Source organism: Heteronotia binoei, chromosome 11, assembly GCF_032191835.1.
Source record: "Heteronotia binoei isolate CCM8104 ecotype False Entrance Well chromosome 11, APGP_CSIRO_Hbin_v1, whole genome shotgun sequence".
In the NCBI taxonomy this organism is placed as follows: domain Eukaryota; kingdom Metazoa; phylum Chordata; class Lepidosauria; order Squamata; family Gekkonidae; genus Heteronotia; species Heteronotia binoei.
Window position 1 is genome coordinate 43,899,722 of NC_083233.1, and position 21,260 is coordinate 43,920,981.

Sequence of the window (21,260 nt, forward strand, 5' to 3'; positions counted from 1 at the left end):
TGACCATTATTCTTGGATACCTAACTAGCTCCATCGGCCATTTTTAGTCAGTCAACATTCATATTCATCAAAGATAGCAAAGTTTTCCTGCAAGATATTAAAATTCAGAAGCTCAAATTATCCAAGATGCTGAATGTGCCCAAGTAGTATTATGTATGTGATCACTGTTAACCAGTCAAATCACTCTTACTACCATAATCAATGAGAAAGGGCATCCTTCCATATTACAGATTAAGCACACCAAAATTCCAAATTAAATAGTCCATCCAATCTCACTATATAAAGCAGCAGCAGTGAACAGAACCCTTTTAAGAGATTATGTAATCTACTCTGGGTCAAATCTATCCCACACTCAAGTTAAATGCAATGTTATGTGCTCATTTTATCAGAACCATAATTTTTATCCTTTATTTCCAAAGAATCATTTAAGCTTAAACACAAAGTGAAATGCAAATACAAAGAGGAAGCAAAGCATGTTGACATATGTAATATTTAATATAATAACTGATCACATATCCTACCAATATTAAAGTGTTTCTATACTTTCCTCCAGGCCACCAAAACCTCCAACTCCTCTTAGAAGCTTAAGGCCATCAGAAAAGAACTCTATATCATTAACGAACATTCTTAACGTTTATCATAAAACCTCTGAGATCAGTTAGGCAGAGGGCCGCAGCTCAGTGACAGAAGTCCCAAGTTGACCAAATCTAGCCAGAGAAAAGCCTCATAGCTGGAGGATATGGATTTCCACATCCAAGCCAACATCTACTGCTCTTTTGCTGTTGTCTCCTCAGCGTTTACATTTTAGCAGTTGAGATTCCTGGAATGGGTATCTAGCAAATACCTGCCAGCACGCATGAGGTGATTTTCGTTCCAAGATGTACTGTGTCAGAGGTGATGGTTCCAGCTCATACTTGTCAAAAGGAAGCTTGTCGATAACCATGGGCTCGCAATCCACACAGGAGAACCTCACCACAGGATGGGCTGTGCGCGGAGGCTTGAAATTGAGGGGGAAAGGAGGAAAAGTCAAACACATTTAGAGGAGAAGGGGCACTATAACTTCTTTGGCATCAACCTTCAAGTTACTATGTAAAAATTTAAATTAGGACACCAACAAGCCATTTACGTTATTCTCAAGACTTCCAAGTCAGAGATAAGTCCATTAACAGGCACACGGAGCTCTTAGAACAGTGACTTAGGAATTATTGAAATAATGTCTATAAAGCGTTTTAAACAATTCATTATCCATCAAATGCTTTTCCTAAAGTCCCTGTAGGATGTATGCAAGCTTGAGTTCTATAAAAGAAATAGAAGGTTAAAGCACAGTGGTATGCACAGGGCCTCCAAGTGATCTGATTTGCTAGGATAATCTTTGAACCAGAGACTTCCAGCTCATACATTCTTAACTATGTTACATCAACAAGGAGTTGATGTAACATAGTTAAGAGTGCGTGAGCTGGAAGAGCAGCTGCAGCAGAAGGATGTAATAGCTTTTAAAGTCCAATTACTTACCAATGTTGGTGAATTCTGATCAGGCCAAAAGGATTCTGGAATTGGCCAGTGCCCAACAGGAACTCCTGTTTTAGGATTAGGCCGTACGTAGATAAGTTTATGACAGCTGTGCCATGGCTGAGAACCAAAAGAACTGACAGGCCTTGTGGTATCAACAAGCCCATCTAAAATCCAAAAAAAAAAAGAGGAAAGAAAAAGAACAGAACAATAAGCGATGTGGTACATCTGTTTCTATTAACAGAACAGACTGTAATAAGCATGAAGCATTTACAGTACCTTCTCCAATGGGGGGTGGGTCTGGTCCTGATTTTTCAAAGTTGATCACAACACCACTCTGAACTTTCTGAGCTAGCGATTCTAAACACTGATTCAGCATTCTTTGTGTCCGAACACAATATGAGCGTCCTATTGTAGATGCCAGAGAAACAGAAAGGATATGAAGGCAAGTTTCAGCAACTTCCGTTTTAAGTTAAGAGAAACAGGCTATAAGATTAAAGCCTGTACTAACATCAAAGGCAAGAATTGTGCAATGAAATACAAGAGGTGCTCACTGAAGTAGCAGCACTTGCAAGTACTGCAATGGATTAAAGTTGCAAAAGCTTCTCCATCCCATCAGTTCAAGGAGAGAGCATGCTACAAGGTATAATGCAGGATTGTATGCTACCCTCATACAATTTATGGAAGTGGAAAGTGCCATCTAGTCACAGCTGACTTATGCTGCCCCCATGGAGTTTTAAAAGGCAGGAGATGCTCAGAGGTGGTTTGTCATTGCCTGCCTTCGCATCACAACTCCGGTATTCCATTGAGGCCTCCCATTCACTTACTAGCCAGGGTTGACCCTGCTCAGCTTCTGAGATCTGACAAGATCAGGCTAGCCTTGGCAATCCAGGTTAGGATGTATCATTTATACTTGAAGATATATTCCTGCTCCAACTTATACGGAGAATATGTAGTTTTAAACTACTGAAACTATCACTAAATTTAATCCAACCCTACTTTTAGGATAAAAACAGACACATGAAATGGCACCAACATGTCATGATCTTTATGCGTCAATGCTACTACTATTTCAGAGCTGGTGGAAGGAAATGCGAAACTTTTTGTGAAAAGGAGAATGGACCTGAACCTCTGGTAGTTTTAACTTGGAAATATACAGCATCATTGTCTCAAGAATCAGAACAGCCTAAATTTTTCAACCTTGAGCAGTGGAGCAACTTTGCACAGGAGAAACTTCTGGATCTGGGACTACCTCACTCAATCCTTTTGTCTGGCCTTTGCCACATCCTCTCACAGGCCATATCAATTTGGCTTCAGGCCCATGTCAGGATGTTACAATGATTTTAGGCTAGACCCTAAGAGGCAGCTATAGATGCAAAAAGAAAGGAAGAAGGAAAAACAAACACTCCGTCCATCACAGATTCAGCAATATTTTCCACTTTAGAGCTGCTCAGCCAAAAGTCCTAAGCATACTAGTACAAGAAGGGAGATACTTTAAAAACTTGTGAAAGGCCAAGAGATAGGCATGGATATCATCATACATTATATTTCAGAATAAGAATCCAAGTCAGATTCCTGCATTTGTGAGTGCACTGACTGATATTTCTTATTATTTCCAAGACAGCAAATGCAGACTCAGATTTGCAAAATTGAAATTTATGCATAAAAGCTACCTCCTGTGACTTCACACATCTGCGTGATGGCAGATTCATCCGTAGGGACACTCCCTAGCTGTTCTGGTTCCACTGAAGAAGCTCCAGGCAAGCGCAGCACAAGGGCAAACAGTCTTTGATCCCATCGGAATGGCTCTTTGGTCAACTCACTCCCAGGCAGGGGGGAATTCAAAGGAAGATGAAGCTAAAAAAAGAAAATTATTTTAAGAACTTCACTGAAACAGTACACAAGTTTATTCATAACTGATAGGATAAAAAAAGATGCATATACTACCCAATTGTCTGTGATGTTAAAAAACTGGAAAGAACTTCACTGCAATAATAGACAAGTTTAATCATAACTGATAGGACAAAAAACAAGCATATACTGCCCAATTGTTAAAAAACTGGGATAATAGCATGTACAGACCTTAATTTTCTACACTAGGCTCTGAGACAAAGAGCTTAAGCAGTTACACTGGACATGGGAGTATTAGAACTCCCACTCAGTTATGCAGCTTATAGGGTGAAAGTCTCTCTCTGAGTAAGCTCTCTTATAGGCTAACATCACTGAACCCTCTGGAGGAAGCTCAGGATGCAATAAAAATACCTGACAAAAGAGTTACAATCTGTAATCCTGAATCGTGCCAACAAACTACAAAGCCACCAGTGTTAAGATTGCTTTCAGAGTTTGAAACTGTTAGGCCCCTGCGAAAGCGTGATTCCTCTTTGCTGGAGTGATTTTGCAACTTTAAAAATTTATTTTGGATATCTTACCTCCTCCTGAACACCTGCTGTATTGGTCAGTTTGTTTCCATCTGTGATGGTAATCAAAATAGATGGTTCTAAAAAGAAAGGGTTCCTCCCCTAAAGAAAGAAAAATATATCCAGCATTTAAACATGGAAGAAAAGGTGATCTGTGCAGGGAATGTAAAACTATGCAAATGTTACTTAAGTCTCAGAGATTCTGCTCTGCTCCGATGCATAAGAAAATGGAGAAGCAACAGAAGCTGACCTTGGGGTGCAGAATGGTTAGTGAGAGAGCAAGCCAGGGATATGGTGCACTGCAAAAAAGAAAAGCCTGGGGCACACAAATTTACACAACACCACTCTGGTAGTGCTGTGCTCTACTCTCCTGTCTTCCCCCCAGCATCTTAACTCCCAACTGGCCCTGAGGCAGCTGCATTCCCCCACCCCAAGGAAGAATTCAAAGTGTAGCTTGAGGCTGAGTAACATTTTCAGCTCCAACTGATGAGAAGGCTCCTTGTTCGTCCTATTTGATTGTTTTAAAAAAAGAAACATCAGGAAGTATTGTCTTCCCATTTATAAGATGTAAAGATTTCTTCATAAAACACAAAATGACATGGCAGCCTTCATTACCTGTCCATAGTTGTCTATTCCAGACACTAGTCTGTTGAGGTTTAACAGATCAAATGACGATCGAAGAGCCTGGCCAAGAGTTGTCAATCCAGAGGCTTGCAGGTTCTTCAATTCATTCATGAAAGTAGCATGGTTTTCCTTCCATCCAGCCTGTAGAAAGGCAGAAGTCTAGCATTAATTTTACAACATTCTGGGCTCATGGGGCCATTATTGCTCTTTTGTTCAAGGAGATTTCCATCTGCATCCCTGATGCGTTCAGGGAAATGTCGGGGGGGGGGGCCCTTATACAGCCAAAAAAAAAATCACTAATCAGGATTCTGTTCTCTTGAATATCATGTTTCTCACTTCCACCCAACTGATGACATTTTCAAAGTCCATTCCAATGTATTAAACTTAAATGAACAGTTACAAAGCACCTTTGAATTACTACTAATCCTTCAGTGCTATTAATGGTAGCTGTCAAGTTTCATTGGGTAAAACACCTGCCAAATAAGCCACACTACTTGAAAGTTAACCAAGTCCTAGCACTAGAAATGAGTGTCCTAAATAATGTCTCCAGATTCTCTGTGCTTTCTTTTTTTTTGGGGGGGGGGGGAGGAAATGTAAAACCGCTGTATGTGCAGAATTTGTACCTTTACCCTTGGTCACAGAGTTTTATGATCTGACACACAACTTTCCAACACTTCTACAAAGCTAGATCACCCCCACCAGTTTTTTTACTGCATACCGTTAGTTCTCATTCCGAAGCTGCCAAACTGCATGTCAGAAAAACCCTTCTGCCCACTCAGAGCCAGTTATCACTGGACCAAGTGTGGTTTCTTTGTTGTCAGGCAATCTCCACTACTCAGCAGTATACACACTAGCAGGGCCTTTTTTGTAGAAAAAGCCCAGCAGGAGCTCATTTGCATATTAGGCCACACCCCCGATGCCATGCCAGCCAAAATTGCGTTCCTGCTCAAAAAAAGCCCTGCACACTAGTAAAAGTTATGACTATTTAAAAGAAAGTATAATGAGGGCCTTTATGAAAGATTCTCTTAACAGTCATGAAATAAGAGGATCTATCACAGGTCAACAGCTAGTTAAATAGGAAACAGGAGGTAGCAATAGATAGTTCTGAGAAAGGAGGATGAGTAGGGGTCGAGGGTTCTGCACATCTGCATTAGGATGCTTGCTATTTAAACTGTATGGGGTCAGGAATGAAAAGTTAATGCAAACAAATCTGCAGGTTTCTCAGAATGGTAAAAGGACTGTGAAGAGCTCTAAGATCTTGTCATGTGAGCCAGACAGCAATAAAACAGAACATTTGATTAAACATAAATAATGCTCCTGGGTGTTTTTGTCTTGAATGTCACACGCATACTGATAAGATTAGAACTGAGAGGTATATACCAGGTAGTGTCTACTCTGTAAGCAGCAGAAGTTTTTTAAAAAGTCAATTCTGTGCTAAGAAATATTAGCCACTGAAAATAAGGACAAAAGCATCATAATGCCATTACATGAATTCTATGGCACAACTGCAGACAGAATATTATATTATTAGTATATTTATATTCCGCCCATTCCCCCACGGGGGCTCAGAGTGGAGTACATCAAATATACAATAATAAAACAAACAATCAAAACAGCTAAAATCATAATAAAAGCAGTTTCACTATAAAGCTCAGAATCTATTCAGCACTTTACATACCATATAATATGATGTCACATAACCCACTGGCCCCGTCAGAATGCTATGGAGTCCGATTGCCCCACATTTTAAATGTTGGAAAAGGCAAAAGACATCCCAATGAATCAAGGGGTTCAAACATAATCAATAAAAATTTTGTTTTGTTTTTTTAAAACACAACTATGGGCAGAGAAAAGTTTACAAAATTATGTATGAAATAAAAAAGGGGGGGAGAGAACTGTTCTGTAACACTACACCTCCCGGGTCACCTACTGAAGGTAATGGACAGGCGTTTCAACAAAGAAGAGGTAGTTAGTGCTTCTTCATACGTAATTTACGGGATTCACTGGTCCAAGCATGTTAGTTGCCACTTGGATGGCTTTAAAAAGATTCATGGAGAACCTGCTATTTGCCATGTTAGCAAAATATAAATTCTAGTATAGCACAGTAGAGAAGCAGAGAAAGGCTGTTGCATACACACCCTGAAGGAGGCAATTTCAAAAAGTATCTAGTTAATGCAGAAAACAGGATGGTGGACTAGTTGATCCTTTTGTCTCACAAAGAAGTTTTAAAAATCAAAACCAGTATTTGCTTAAAGGCAGAGAGACACGAAGTTGGTCTGAAATGAGCTTTTAGTGACCCTCCCCTTGAAGTCACACATTTCTGCCCCACTTCATGGAACCCATCAATAATTCCCATGCCAGCCAGCATCTGAAAAGTCACCACCCTACTTCTAACTGGAACCAAATATGAATAATACTGCCTTATGCTACAACTTATCCCACAGACATGATTGCTTTAGTTTAATTGCACTGATCATGCAGAGTTTGATTTCCTGGGCAGCAAAACTGTCGGTTTTTTATTTGCAAGCCAAGATCCTGGTAAAAGATCTGCTAGCTGCCTGGCAAGAACAGGCAAATGACACAGCCAGGCAAATGACACAGCCAGCCATTAAAATCTGTGTGTGTGTGGGAAGGGTGTATAAAGTTCCATCAAGTCAGACTTACAGCAACACTGCAGGGCAAGAGACTAACACAGATTGTTTGCCATTGCCTTCCTCTGCACAGTGACCCTGGAATTCCTTGGCGGTCTCCAATCTAAATATTAGCTAGGGCCAATGCTGCTTAGCTTCTGAGATCTGACAAGACTGGGCTAACCTGGACCATCCATTACAAATGCTTAGTTCTTCCACCTCTTTGGGGAGGGATGGTGGCTCAGTGGTAGAGCATCTGCTTGGGAAGCAGAGGGTCCCAGGTTCAATCCCTGGCATCTCCAAAAAAGGGTCCAGGCAAATAGGTGTGAAAAACCTCAGCTTGAGACCCTGGAGAGCCGCTGCCAGTCTGAGAAGACAATACTGACTTTGATGGACCAAGGGCCTGATTCAGTATAAGGCAGCTTCATATGTTCATACACGTTAGGGGACCAAAAGAAAATCTGATGGGAAGTACCTGAGTATTTGACTCAATGCAACGAATGAAACTACATCCTTTTTGGAGGGAATGATTCTGTCAATACTTTTAGAAAATCACCAGTTAGTATCAGCAGTAATTTAATCGGTGAGAGAAAGCATACAGACTTATGAGAAGTTTTGGCAAGCAAATTAAGAACAAAAATCAATTCTCTGCTATAAAAAGTTGATTTTCCTGATAATCTGGCTCATACTGTCTCACAGCTTTCTGAGTCAGTGCTTTAGCAATAACCAGGAAGTGCAGGAATGTACAAAGAGGAAGCTGCAAAGGATTTACGCAACAGACCACATGTGGTCCATGCCATGCACTGTTACCCCATGACCTCTCTCTCTCAATCTTTCATGGAGCCTAATGCAAAACATTACTGGAACTCATGGGGAATTCAATTAGATGAGACAAATTCCCCACAAGAACTTTATCAGGTCATGGCGAAGAGGTGCAAGGTAGTACTTCCTATGAAGATATAGGCAAAGAAGTATATCTTACTCCAGCCTAACACTCTACTGAACAAAGTTTGCAGTATTCCATTGGAGGAAGGCTAGATCCACTCACCCACTGTGAAGGACTGAGCTCTCCTGACTCTTCGCCCTAGTTCTTTCTTGTGTAGTGCCTCCTTGTGTCAGGAAACAGATGAGAAGTAAGAGACTGATGTCCCAGGTCTCATCCTGACTCTCATGCATACCGTAAGTTTCTTCTGGAGAAGGGAGCATTCATGAGGGTCAGCTGGGGGCTTATGGGCACTGCTCCCTCCTCCTTCCTAATACTGAGAGCTGGTCAGTGTAACCAAGGATTTTCTAAACAGTCAGATCACACCCAAAGATCATGAATTAAAAAATAATAATCTTTAATAACTTCACATAAATCCTAGAAAGTAGAGATAACTGGTTACAATCATTAGAAAGACAGCTTTTAGGCAAAATAAAAAGAGAACATAGAAAAATGTCTTGCTAACTAATCCTGTATGTACAAAGAGCCTCAACATTCCCTTCTTGGGAATGGGTCCAAGACTATGCACCTTGGCACAGTTTGACAGGGATGGTCTGTGATAGTCTTGACACAAATCTGGACTCCATCAAGCCCACAAAGCAGGATCCCAAGAAGACACAGGTATCCCATCGTGCAAAATAGATTCTGTTCTGTCAAAGCACCACACATCATACCAGTGAGTAACTAGATTTCAACCAATCTCAAAAAACTATAAACAAAATATTTGCTTAGCAGATAGCCAAGTTCCCTTTGACCTCATATCCAGATAAAGGCAGGAAAAATCACATTAAACACTAATCTAACAGTGCTTCTAACATTTCCCCAGTCAAAGGTGATGCCTAGTCCTCCCTGATAGGTATTAAGAACCCACTGAGAGGGGCCACAGACCCTCCCCCCCAACAAGTCACTTTGATTTCAGTTACTGAAATCTGCCTTTGGGTTTCACAGACAAAGTTTGCATAGATACCTTGCACCCGGAGTTCTATTAATGGAAACTTTGTCTTGCCCATCAGTAGTGCCAGACAAGAAAAAGCAGGACCCTCTGATAATGAATGCATGTTTCTAGTTGCTTGATGTAACTAACTGCTGCTAAACTGATACAGCACAAGACAACAGTGAAGCAACCATGTCCCTACCAGCAGAGAAAAATAACCACAGAGGCGTGACCACAGACTGAGATCCAGAACAACAAACAAGGAGGGGCAGCAATGATATATAGGCAGATTGCCAGAGAAAGGCTTGCATGTTTTCCCTTATGAATCCAATTCACAGTTGCCAGTATTTTCATGGCCTTCTGAAGTCCCTGCGTTAACGATTTGACAAGCTCTGCCTTGGCAAGTTAACAACATACCACTTTGCTACAAGGCCCTCATTAAAATTCATCCATGAAATTTACACACAACTGCAAAATAGACTCCTTGAAAGCTAACTGCAACTCCCTGGTTTGTTTTAAGCATTTATTAAAGGTCCCACCCCAGACGGCCACCCCACCATTCTTCACTGTCTTGTAATAAAGAACACGTCGAAGTTAATCTTCACCATCCCGGAACTTATCATGGGCTTGGAAATGAACGTGGGAGAAAAATTAAAGCTAGAGTGGAAAGACCAGTTGAGAGGGAGAGAAGTTCTTTTCTTCAACGTTCACAGAATTGGAGCAGCCGAAACAAAGAACAGGTAAGTTGGGTATTACTGATGCTCCTCAGCAACCAGCCAACTGACTAAAATACTGCAACTACTCTGCCAATTGGAAATAAATAGTAACAGGCGCTGTGGATTAGAACAAGAAGATTCTGTTTTACGAGTCTACAGCATTGTCATTTAGGTATAAAAGTACATTAGATATCCAACTTTTAAAATGTGAATTTACAATAAACTGCAAGCCTGTTAGTATACATCCATTTATCTGTCTGAACATCTCACCTACCAGCAATAAACCAAGGACTATCAGAGATGATCATGCTTACTAATGTTCTTTCTGGTGGCTTCATGTGCAAGCATATCCAAAAGTCCATAGACGCCCAAAATACCTTGCACTTGCAAGCAATGCTTCATGCTTCTCAAACATCCTTGCCCAGGATTAATAATTATAGTAAATGCTGCTGAATTAACACCAAGGATTGGTCTAAATCAGGGGTTCCCAACCCTCAGGCCATGGCCTGTTAGCAACCAGGCCGCACAGGAGGTGAGCAAGCACCTAGTTGCAGGACAACAAGGTCAGGGCTCCCACTGATTCTGCATTATGGTGAGTTGTATAATTATTTCATTATATATTACAATGTAATAGAAATAATAGAAATAAAAGTGCACAATTGTATCATCCCAAAACCATCACACACACACACCATGGAAAAATTGTCTTCCACGAAACCAGTCCCTGATGCCAAAACAGTTGTGGACCACTGGTCTAAATTATTGAGAAGAATCCCTGAACTCATAAAACTAGAGTTAGCCATTACAGCCCTTTGTCTCTGCACACAATTTCTTAGACTACACCGCAATTTCCCAGTGCTTTAAAACACATCTGGGAGCTACACAGAACAGCATCTGACTGATTTTCCCTTAAGTGCGCACACACACAAACACATTTTGAAAACCAGAATAACTCCACCTATTTTCTGAGGATTAACTAACTTCATGTACCATTGATGGTTAAGACACTCCAGAAGAACTTGCATGGAAATGTGTATTTAGGGTACCAAATGCAATGCTGCACTGTTTATTGGATGCCCCTTTCTGTTTATTGTATTTGACTTAAACTATGTAATCCTGTAGTCTGTAGTCTCAATGAGAAAGGCAGACTATAAATAAAATAGATGTGCCTGCTGTATTCCTTAGATGACAAAAGAACAGCTCAATGCCCATACCACAAGTATCACAGGGTCAGCTGTGACCCATTCAAAATTAAAATTCAAATTCCCAGCAATTCTAAATACAGGAATTTCACATAACTCACAGCACATAAACTGAATATACAGCGACAGAAGTGCTTTGCACAAACTTATATGCACATCAGTAAGTCTGTTCTCTGAACGAAGAACTGCTTTCACTATAATGAACTGAAGGTTTGTCCTGTCCTAATACCGCAACAGTCTTTTCCTTCCTTCCTTACGCTGCAACAATCTTTTCCTTCCTTCAAAGGAATTTATTAGAAGGAATAAAAATCTTTTAAACAGCAATCTGAAAGCATGTGTCCTGAACATTTGGAGCCATTCAATACATATACAAAGCCCTATTTTAACTGCAAAATGAATTACCAGGGTCACAGTGCTTTAATAGCAGTTAATGGCCACTGAATGGATACCTGGATAGCACATCCAGAACACAAGCACTTTCTTAACATTCGGTTTGAGAGATGCATCTTCGGCCAGTCACCTATGACATAACTAGTTTGGTATAGAAGGCTGGTTAGCCCCAAGAGTTAAAGAATCAAGTTCCACTTTCAGCAGGCACTTACATAAGGAATGTCTACTTCACTTCTAGGCAGAAAATGCAAGCAGTTTTGAAAAACAGGAAGAGTCATCCTAACCAGAGATGAGGGGGGGGCGGGCTTTCCAGTGACAGCTCCAGAGGAACTAAGTCAGAACTAGCACTGCCTGCCAGCAAGCCAGCCACTTTTCAGAGTGGATGCAGCAAAGACAGGAAAGTAGAAACAAGTCATCTTGCAGCTCCAGGCATACAAGCATACACCAGGGTGTAGTTATCATGAACACACAAGCCTGAAATCCAAGCTTCATAGATTCAGCATAGCCCTTTCACTATGATCTTTAGCACGTCAGTCTCAGTGCCTTCCAAACTATTTTTATATTTCTCCCCATGCTACCCTCCATTCTTAACACGTAGTGATTAGCTACTGGAGATCCCCAACATGTAGACATTCCCTGCAAGAAATGCAGACTGCTTTAGTTTGCACCAAGTACTTTCCCACTATTGTAGAATACAGGAACATCAGCAGTCCTGAAGCATTCTGAGCCTTGGAAAAAGTACTTGAATATTCAGACAGAATAGTCTGAGACACGGTCAGTCTCTGCTAAAGAATGTTAAATCTGGACAGCCTAGACTTCCTGCTGGGTTGCCACATCTACATTTACAGCACATCAACTGTAACAACCAGATCACATCCATCTGGCTTTGAAGGACCCTTTTCTAGAATGTCCCTGTATCATATTAAATGGCATGCTTACTTTTAAAAAGTACATGCTTTGTCTGAATCTCACAGCATCAAAAATTATCAAATGGATTGGTGATTTAATCCTATTAAAAGGTGGCACTGTAAATGATTTACTTCCTTTATACCCTGCCTCTCCCTGCTTGGGAACCCAAAATAGGTAGAAGAAACACTTTTATAGATGCAAGGAAGTAAAATATGGATACTTTCTTTGAGTAACAAGAGGCACTTCAGATATTGTACCTCAAATATGTATTAAACTTCTATCTCACTCTTACTTGTGGGTCCCAGTAGTTTCCAGGGACTGACCAAGCTTGTATTTATTTAGTTTCAACATCTGGTTACTCACAATTTACACCCAAATGGCCTGTGGGACATTTGAAACTTCCAAATAAATAAAGCACAGATGAAGGGCCATGTAAAGAGAATTTTAAAGGATTTGAACTGAAGATTCTGTGGTTTGTTCTATCTCATAAATGTAAATAGCAAAAATGAATAAAAAAGTGTGAGGAAGATTTCAACTGAGAACAGATCAAATATCTCACCAATGTTGATACCCGGCTTAATTTTACTTGACTCCAAAAATCATCTTCATTATAAGGAACTAGATTTACTGAAAGTGATAACAGATTTAAAAGGTCGCAGAAGAAGAAGATATTGGATTTATATCCCGCCCTCCACTCCGAAGAGTCTCAGAGCGGCTCACAATCTCCTTTACCTTCCTCCCCCACAACAGACACCCTGTGAGGTGGGTGGGGCTGGAGAGGGCTCTCACAGCAGCTGCCCTTTCAAGGACAACCCCTGCCAGAGCTATGGCTGACCCAAGGCCATGCCAGCAGGTGCAAGTGGAGGAGTGGGGAATCAAACCCGGTTCTCCCAGATAAGAGACCACACACTTAACCACTACACCAAACTGGCAGAGCAGAAGATAAGCACAGAGAAACCAAGAAGTTCAGGGAGTTGAAACATCCTCTTTTTAAGAGGCTGGTGGTATATTTTCTAGACTTTTTGAGGGGATGGGGAGAACAGGAAAAGAGAAAAATGCATTAATTTCATAAAAATGATCATGTTGCAATGGAAATTGCTCTCTTAACACACTGTAACTTGGGAACATTTAATTAAATTTACCTTTACACAATGTCTGTCTGACTGGAGTTATTTATAAAATGCAGTGACAACTAGATGAACCGTTTTAGAAAAGCATTAGACAAACCCATAAAGGGCAAGTCTTTCAGGGCCCAAGAACGGAACCTCTTCAGGACAGAGGTAATATAGTTCAGTGATTAGTGTCAGATTAGGAGTGCAATTTCAAATTCAAAGCTGGCCAAATGAATCTGGACCAGTTCTGTGAGCTCAACCTACTGCATAGGATTGTTTTAAGCATAAAATGTAAACAGAACATAGCTATGTATCCGCACCCCTCGGAGGTAGGATTTGGAAAAACCCAACATGCACACACCTGGTTACAAGATAACAACAGGCAAAGCCTGAGATGACCACTTCCATCACACTGTTGTGATTTTGCCAAAGGCACACAGCTGACCACTGTTTGTCGTGTACAATAAACTGTTTTGTGTTCACGCCCAATAAGCCTTTACAGAAGAGAAAGAATCCTGGTAGCCAGCAGTCACAACTCAGTGCCGTTTGTACGTCAATTTATCCACTCCCTGAAGTTCCCATATTGAAACCTCAGACTCTCAAGGAGTTCTACAACTCCTACCACCTTGACTGTACCTATCCCACTACTTTCCTTCTCCATAAATTACAAACAGCACTAGAAATCAAAGGTTTACAGTCTGTGTGAATTCAACGGTTGCCCTTGCTTTGCCATAATAATCTGTTAAGAAGCTGCTTGAGGTTAAGGGAGTAGCTTTTCTTCCCAAGACTTTTGTTTACAAACAGCACTTGGAACCATGGCAAAGAAGAACAATCAAAAGACTGTCCATTCTAATTAAGTATTCTTCATTTGGAAACCAAGATGTTAACTCAGCTTCCATTTATGTTAAACATATGCAAACAGGCAGGCCTTGGATTCAGCAGGAGCTCACAGGAGCGCAGCTCCTGAACCTTTCTGAGGGTTCACACTCCTCCCCACCTGGTCCGTTGAATAGTAGATGCAGTTGCATAACAATCCCTGGATGAACTCCACCACCTATTTTTCTACAAAATGACCCCTGCAAACAGGTAATAAGGACTGAATTCTTCAGAACTGTCCAAGAGATGACTTCAGATCTTCAATAAGAATAACCAGATTATCAGTTAACTGCAAGACTCACAATAAAATGTGAATGGCAAAGGTAAATCATGCAGAAAACTTGCAGGTATCTCCTAAGAGGGAGTAGCTGTATCTTGTTTCTTTAGCCATCATTCTGTAAGCATCTCTGCCAACAATGGATGCAGCCTCCCCCACAAGTTTGCTCAGGTAGTTCAGCAAAGCAAGTATATGGAAGACTGAAGTCAGTATTTTCCTATTTGGCTTCTTGAATGGTTACTACAATCTAACTTAAATGTATTCTGTGTTTATTTTTGAAATCAACTAAGCTTCAGTTTCTCTCAAGATACTAGTATCCTTGCCTTCAGGAAGATTTCAGTGGATTACAAATAATTTTTTTCTTAATTCCATGACGATTTTGAGGAGTGGATTATCTGATTACTGAACTGGTAAAAAGTGCATTGAAATGTCTTTGGTAGTGCACTGTCAAGTACTGGTGAATTGCAAGGCCCTTTAACAACCCCAAATCAATTTCATTTAATCAGAAGGATCAATATCAAAGAGATTTTGTTGTGGAAGTCCACAACTTGTAGATGACCACTTGGAGATATGGATGGGGGAAAAGGACCCTAATGTTCTGAGTGTTTTCACTGTTTTAAAAGAGCTGATTGCACATTTCAACTGTGTAATTGGTTGTTGGAAAATCCAGTATCACGTTCTTGGGCCTCAACCAGCACAAGAGGAAAACTATGGTCTTGTGTTTAGACCCACGTTCAAATTCAACCATGGATTCACTGGGTGGCCTTCAGCAAGCCACTATATGATACCCAGTTCTTCTTGAAAAAGAGGTTGCTGTAAAAACAACAAAGCAAAAGATTGTGAAACACTTTGAAAACTACAGCATGGTGCACACAAATTGGGGGAGGGTGTAGAGGACATTGCTAATGCAGAAGCAAATATCAATTTGAATGTTAGGACTATTTACAGAGCAGTCAACACACAGTTTGTCTGACTGTCCCCATACAACTCCTCAAACTACACTAAGGTCTATTATAAACCAGTATCAACCCAAGATAAAGAAATCACCTTAAAAATGTGTGAGGCATTTAGAATGATGAGAAAGAGTTTAGCTCTATACATCAAACAAGCCATTTAAATATTACATTATTCCATGGAGTTGTTTCTAGTATGCTTGGCTTAATAATAGCAAAAAGGTACTCAGCACATTGTAAGTCAAGCTGTGACAGCAGGAATTTGTAACTACTTTAAGCAAGTGTGACTGACAAGGATATGGAAAATATGTTATTTTCAAAGCCATGAGAAAGAAGAGCAGAACAGGAAAGCAACAGTGCTAAGGGCTGCAAAATGGAGGTATGATACCGGCTATCACCGGCCTATTTTCTGCTCAATTCAAAGCTATCTAACGGGAATTACAAGAAGTAGATTCTGGAATGCTGCCTCACTCATTGCTATTATCACTGCCAAAGACAAGCAGTCCTTTCTGTCACCATCCAGTTATATCACACTACCACATCCTGGTATGGAAAAATCTACAGAAACACACTTTTTCATCCAGCTGTTTTTAAGCATTCCAAATAAAGGGGGAAATTGTGAACCTTTAACTTCAGCCTCAACAGAGGGCAATTTTAAGTACATGTCAAAATTAGTAACATGTACAACTCTTATCATGGCAGGAGGAGGGGGAGAAAACATAGCTTCTTACTGCCAACCCACTGAAAATCTTGGGCTGGGAGGAAATACTAGAGAAAGTCTCCACTGACAGATAGGCACAGGACTGCAGATTATCTAGGAAAATCTGCCCTGCCTTTGCCAGCGGAGGAGAGGACTTGGCCAAAAAGAAAAGATGAAGAGAAGCTTTCCCCCAGAGAAGAGAAATTTCTGGGGCCCAAAAGGAATAAAGGATGGGGGAAGGTAATATAAAGGATCATTCACCCAGTAACCTAAAATTCTACTTGGGAGAGAACTAGACTGAACAAATAAACACACGGCTGTTGACAGAAGTGACAACTCCATGTCAAGTCCTGACTCCTCTTCCTCCCAACACATTCTAATCACAGCACTTGACAAAATGCTTACTTTCTTACCCTACATGGTATCACATATTTCTATCAGTATGTATTACTGGGGAGAAAATGACATCTTAACACAAGACTGACATTATGGTGGTTCCTTCATGTCTAGTTTTACCCCATGCAACTACTCTTCTAGAATCTGGCCTGGCTGAAAAAGGGAACCAGGGAAGTGGAAACACATGAAGGCAGAATGATCCTAGCAGTTCTTTTTGCTGGTGGTTCTAGGGTTGGGGGGCAGGCACAAAAATGGGATGCAGATGTGATGGTAGGAAAATTACCCTGCTGAAAAGAAACAGAAAACAAAACACACCCAAAACACAGGAAAAACAAATTACCTCCTTGACTACCACAGTAGCAAGGAAGCCCCACCCTGAAATGACACTGGAAAAACAATGTCTTAGAGATTGGGGGGGGGGGGATGACTAAAATCACCTCTTTTCATGCTTTGACTATTTTCACAATTTTGTGTACAAGTGATACAGCAATTAATGGTGCTGGCCTAAGTCTAAGTTACCTTACACCAGAGATAAGCGATTGATGTAGCCTACCTTGTAGGGTTGCTGTGAAGTTACAATGGGGAGCAGTTAGAAACAGTCCTCTCTCCCCTGTAAAAGAACTGATTTCTCTCTGATTGGCCATTGTTTAAAACTGGCCTCTGTAGTCGCTCTCCAGTCATGCCCTTGTGTCACCTGTCACATTAATTGTACATCTCTCTCATGGGTGCACACACTACACGTGATGAGGTTTTTGCTCACAAAAGCTAATGCTCAGTTCAATTTTATTTACCTTCAATGTGTCACTGGAATCCTGTTTGACAATGCAAGGCAATTTATTGTCTCACTGATTGAAGGGAAGATCAGGACAAAAATGTGGCAGGCAAGTGCGTGTACGTTGATGTGTTTATTTTAAACACAAGGCAAGGCCTCTCCTTGCACCCTCTACCTTCCCCAGCAAGCAGGGCTTGGGCGAGAAGCCCAGTCCGCCTCAGCTCAGCAGAACGCAAAGGAGACGGGCCGGTCCGCCCGCCCCTCCCCACGTCGCCGTCGCGGGGCGGGCTACGGCGTGAGGGGAGGCGCCGCGTGCGCGGCAGGCGGGTCGGCCCGCCGGTCGCTCTCCCTCCCCTCCCTCCGCCCGCCTCTCTCTCCCTCCTCCCTCCCTCCCTCCTCCATCTCAGCAGCGCCCTCAGCCTCTCGCTCGCCTCCATACAAAAGCAAAATGTCCGCCATCTTCGCAGGCTGCGCCCCCAGGGCTGCGCCTGGCCAGGCCAAAGCCTGGCCGGAGTAGAAGGAAAGAAAGAGGGGAGGAGGGAGGGATGGACGAACAGGAGGAGGAAAGGGAAGAGGGCGAAGAGAAACGGGGGAGAAGGGGGGGGGGATATGGGGCACGGAAATGGAGCGCGGGAGGGCGCCGTTCCCCCCCTTACCTTAATGCAATAAGGTGCCTCGTCGAAGGTGACCAGCATGTACCTGTCTCCGCGGCTGGCCGGATCCCTGGCCCGCAGCTGCAGAGTTTGAAATAAAAACGTTATTTTTTTGTAAGCGAAAGGGACACGTCAGTATGGGGGGGGGGGGGAGCAGCCTCAGCAGCGGGCCCCACCTTCATGAAGAGTTCGACGGCGCCCTTGGCGATATCCAGATAGCTGGTGCCCAGATACGCCCGCTGGTTCATAGAAGCGGACGTGTCTATGAGAAAAAGGAGGATCGGCATGGTCCGGTCAAGCCCTGCGGCAGGGAGCGGCGGTGGCGGCACAGCCTGCCTAGCCTAGTCTCGTCTCCCTCCTTTTCCTTCGCCCCGCTTCCCCACAAGGTACGTGCTGCCCGGCCGGGCCGGCCGCCCTTCTCCCCGGCCGCCCCCGTCTATACCCGCCCGTCTTCCCTCCCGCCCGGCCGTCAAGGTGGGTGGGTTCGTCAGTTCCCCCAGCTCCCACCACTGCTGCCCGCCGCCGCCGCTGCGTGCGTGTGCGACTCTTTTGCTCGAACTGCCTGTATTCACTGAGAGACTCTCAACTTCTCTTCCCTGAGCCTCCTCCACCAGCGGTAGGACCATGTGACCAGAACGCGCCCGCCATTGGCTGCCGATTATAACTTCTAATTGCATATGCATGAGGGCGGAGTTGGGAAGAGGCGGGGAGAAAAGGAAACGGGGGGAGGGGGGAAAGAGGCGGTCGGTGGCTTCTTTTCCTTTCTGGGGGATGATTGACAAAGGAGGAGGAAAAGGTGTTAAGTGCACATCCGTAGTGCAACAGTTTTCGGGGGAGGGGGGAAGTACAAGATCGTTCGTAATCCTTTGCGTGTTTACGCGGAGGCACCTTCTTGCAGCGTCGTCAAGGAGAGGGTTACGGCACAGCAGCACATTTCCAAGCATGTACTACTCGGGAGTAAGCCTACATTGGCATCTGGCTAACGCTCGGGAAAATATGCTTAGCTGCTCAAGGCAGGGTTGAGCATATCTTTAAGTACGCCTACTTACCTGAGAGGAACCGTCACTGAACTCAGCGGGGCGTTGCGGCCTTTTCCTATGCATAGTTCGCAGGAAATTTCCTCCCCTTCCTTCAGTGCTCGTAAGATTTTGGTGTAAGGCAGGGCTTGAACCGTAATGCACAATTGAATTCGAGTAAGTCTTACTTCCAAGTAAATGAACAGGCTCGGGCTGCACCTACTAAGTAGAGGTGAGGCTGACTGCCTGTTTTCATGGGCATGAGTCAGAAGGCGGCCAGAAATCACAGGCCAGGTGAGTTCTCCCAGTTCCAGATGCTTCATTCCCACCCCCACAGCCTCGTTTGCTTCCTGTAATTTCCCAGCAGTCTAGGAAAGGACAGCATATTCTCCGAAACTGCTGAGCTATTCCATCAGGTGTCATGGAACACTCTTTACCATTGCACATTAACAGCTACCTGCAAGGGGGGAGGGGAGAGTGAGAGACAGGGAGGAAGAGTCTTCAAGTTATCAGAACTGCCCAACAGGAAAAATAATTAAAATAATATACTGAATATCCCAGTCATTATGCCAGACATTTGGCATATATCTGCCAGTAGATATATATTAGGTCTAAACAACTGGAGAGTACTGGCCATGTACCTCCCCCCCCCGAAAGAAGAAGCAACAGCAGTAAGAACCATCTAGAAATAGGCCTTGCATAAAGGGCCCTCATGGCACAAATACTTGTTGGTCAGAGCTTTGTGTTTAAAATTAATCTGTGTTGTCTGGAGCAGAGGCAGCACTGGTACTGGTTTAGTTGGCCAACTATGTATCATCTCGTACAAGTTTAGCACTTGACATTATTCCACTGTGCATCAAGCACACTTGCAGAACTAAAACCTTGTACTGTGCTCATTAACCAAAAAAACTATTGGTTCTTGCAGCAGCAGCTATGCTTATAGTCACTAACATACAATATGTATTAGCCAGGGCTTTTTTTCTGGAAAAAGAGGTGCTGGAACTCAAGAGGGAGGAGAAACACATGGGTGCACCTCATGAACTTTTAAACATTTTTTTTATATTTTTGTTTCCAGGAAGAGATTCTGCAACTCTATTCCGCTGCATCCCCCCAAGAAAACTAAGATTGACAATTATTGCTAATGGTCTTTGCATACATCTGCATTTCACATAATTTCATCTCACTCCGTATTTCCCTCATTTCACAGCCCTTTGACCCTACTGTTCACAATATTTAACATCACATCTGTCTAGTAAGGAGGCATTATATTGGAAAAAGTGGGTTCTTTTCCACAAGATAGGAGTTCAGGGGGTTGCCCTACAATGACTCTTCTCCCTTCTCTGTGGTCAGGGACAGAGAGTGGCGCTTGGTGAGTAGGTCTTCTTGTGTCACCCACTTGAATGTGGTGTGCCACAGGGGGCAATTCTCTCATCAGTTATGTTTAACATCTACATGTGCCCCCTCACCCAGTTAGCCTGGGGGCTTGGGCTGGGTTGTCACCAGTATGCAGATGACACCCAGCTCTATCTGTTGATGGACTCTGCCCTGGATTATTTGGTTGAAGCATTGGGGGCCATCGCTGGATGGTTGCAGCAGAATTAACTGAAGCTTAATCCAACAAAGACCGAAGTCCTGTACCTGAGCTGAGGTGGAGTAGAAGGAGGTATCAAGCTGCCAGCCCAGAAGGCAAAGAGCCTGGGAGTGATCCTGGATGCCTCACTTTCAATGGAGGCCCATGTCACCACAGTTGCCAATAGGGTTGCCAAGTCCCCCCCACTCTCCAGCGGGGGACTTTAGCATGTGCACGACTCAATGACGTCACCCAGAAGTGAACTATTCTTGTCTCTTGTTTGTAACTATGAGGTTAATTGTTTTAATGATTATTTTCATGGTTTTAATAACTTGTTTTGTTAATTTATGTTGTAATCTGCCCCAAGCCCATTCACAGGGTAAGGCAGAATATAAGTATCCTAAATAAAATAAATAAAAAGCTGATGCTAGAATAAAAACTCTTGAAGATACAACAAGATGCCTAATTTTTGCTGCTGAAAAGTAACACTTTCCTGGAAACTTGGAAAACATTCCTAATATGGATCTTAGTAATGAAAGATCCTGCCTATCCCTTATTGTTTATTTTTACTTATTCAGGTGACTTTTCCCAAGCCTTTAAGTACAAAGTACTTAGTTCACAA

At 42.6% G+C, this 21,260-nt stretch overlaps 1 protein-coding gene across 4 annotated transcripts in view; it reads right to left on the minus strand.

The window, feature by feature from the left end:
- The window catches only part of LOC132579475 (integrator complex subunit 6-like), a 33,655-nt gene extending 15,009 nt beyond the window's left edge, over positions 1 to 18,646 (minus strand). For 3 of the 4 annotated variants that reach the window (XR_009555974.1, XR_009555973.1, XM_060249856.1), the window contains exons 1-8: positions 18,229 to 18,612; positions 18,056 to 18,133; positions 4,542 to 4,691; positions 3,939 to 4,028; positions 3,183 to 3,366; positions 1,789 to 1,917; positions 1,513 to 1,676; positions 845 to 997 (exon numbers count right to left, since the gene is read on the minus strand). Coding sequence is in view for 1 of the 4 variants with exons in the window: in XM_060249856.1 (XP_060105839.1) it covers positions 845 to 997; positions 1,513 to 1,676; positions 1,789 to 1,917; positions 3,183 to 3,366; positions 3,939 to 4,028; positions 4,542 to 4,691; positions 18,056 to 18,133; positions 18,229 to 18,339 (1,059 nt within the window). In the remaining 3 variants the exon portion in view is untranslated. Of the gene's footprint in view, positions 1 to 844; positions 998 to 1,512; positions 1,677 to 1,788; positions 1,918 to 3,182; positions 3,367 to 3,938; positions 4,029 to 4,541; positions 4,692 to 18,055; positions 18,134 to 18,228 lie in introns of all 4 variants that reach the window. The other variant, XR_009555975.1, reaches the window with a different exon arrangement.
- Positions 18,647 to 21,260: the final 2,614 nt, after the last annotated feature.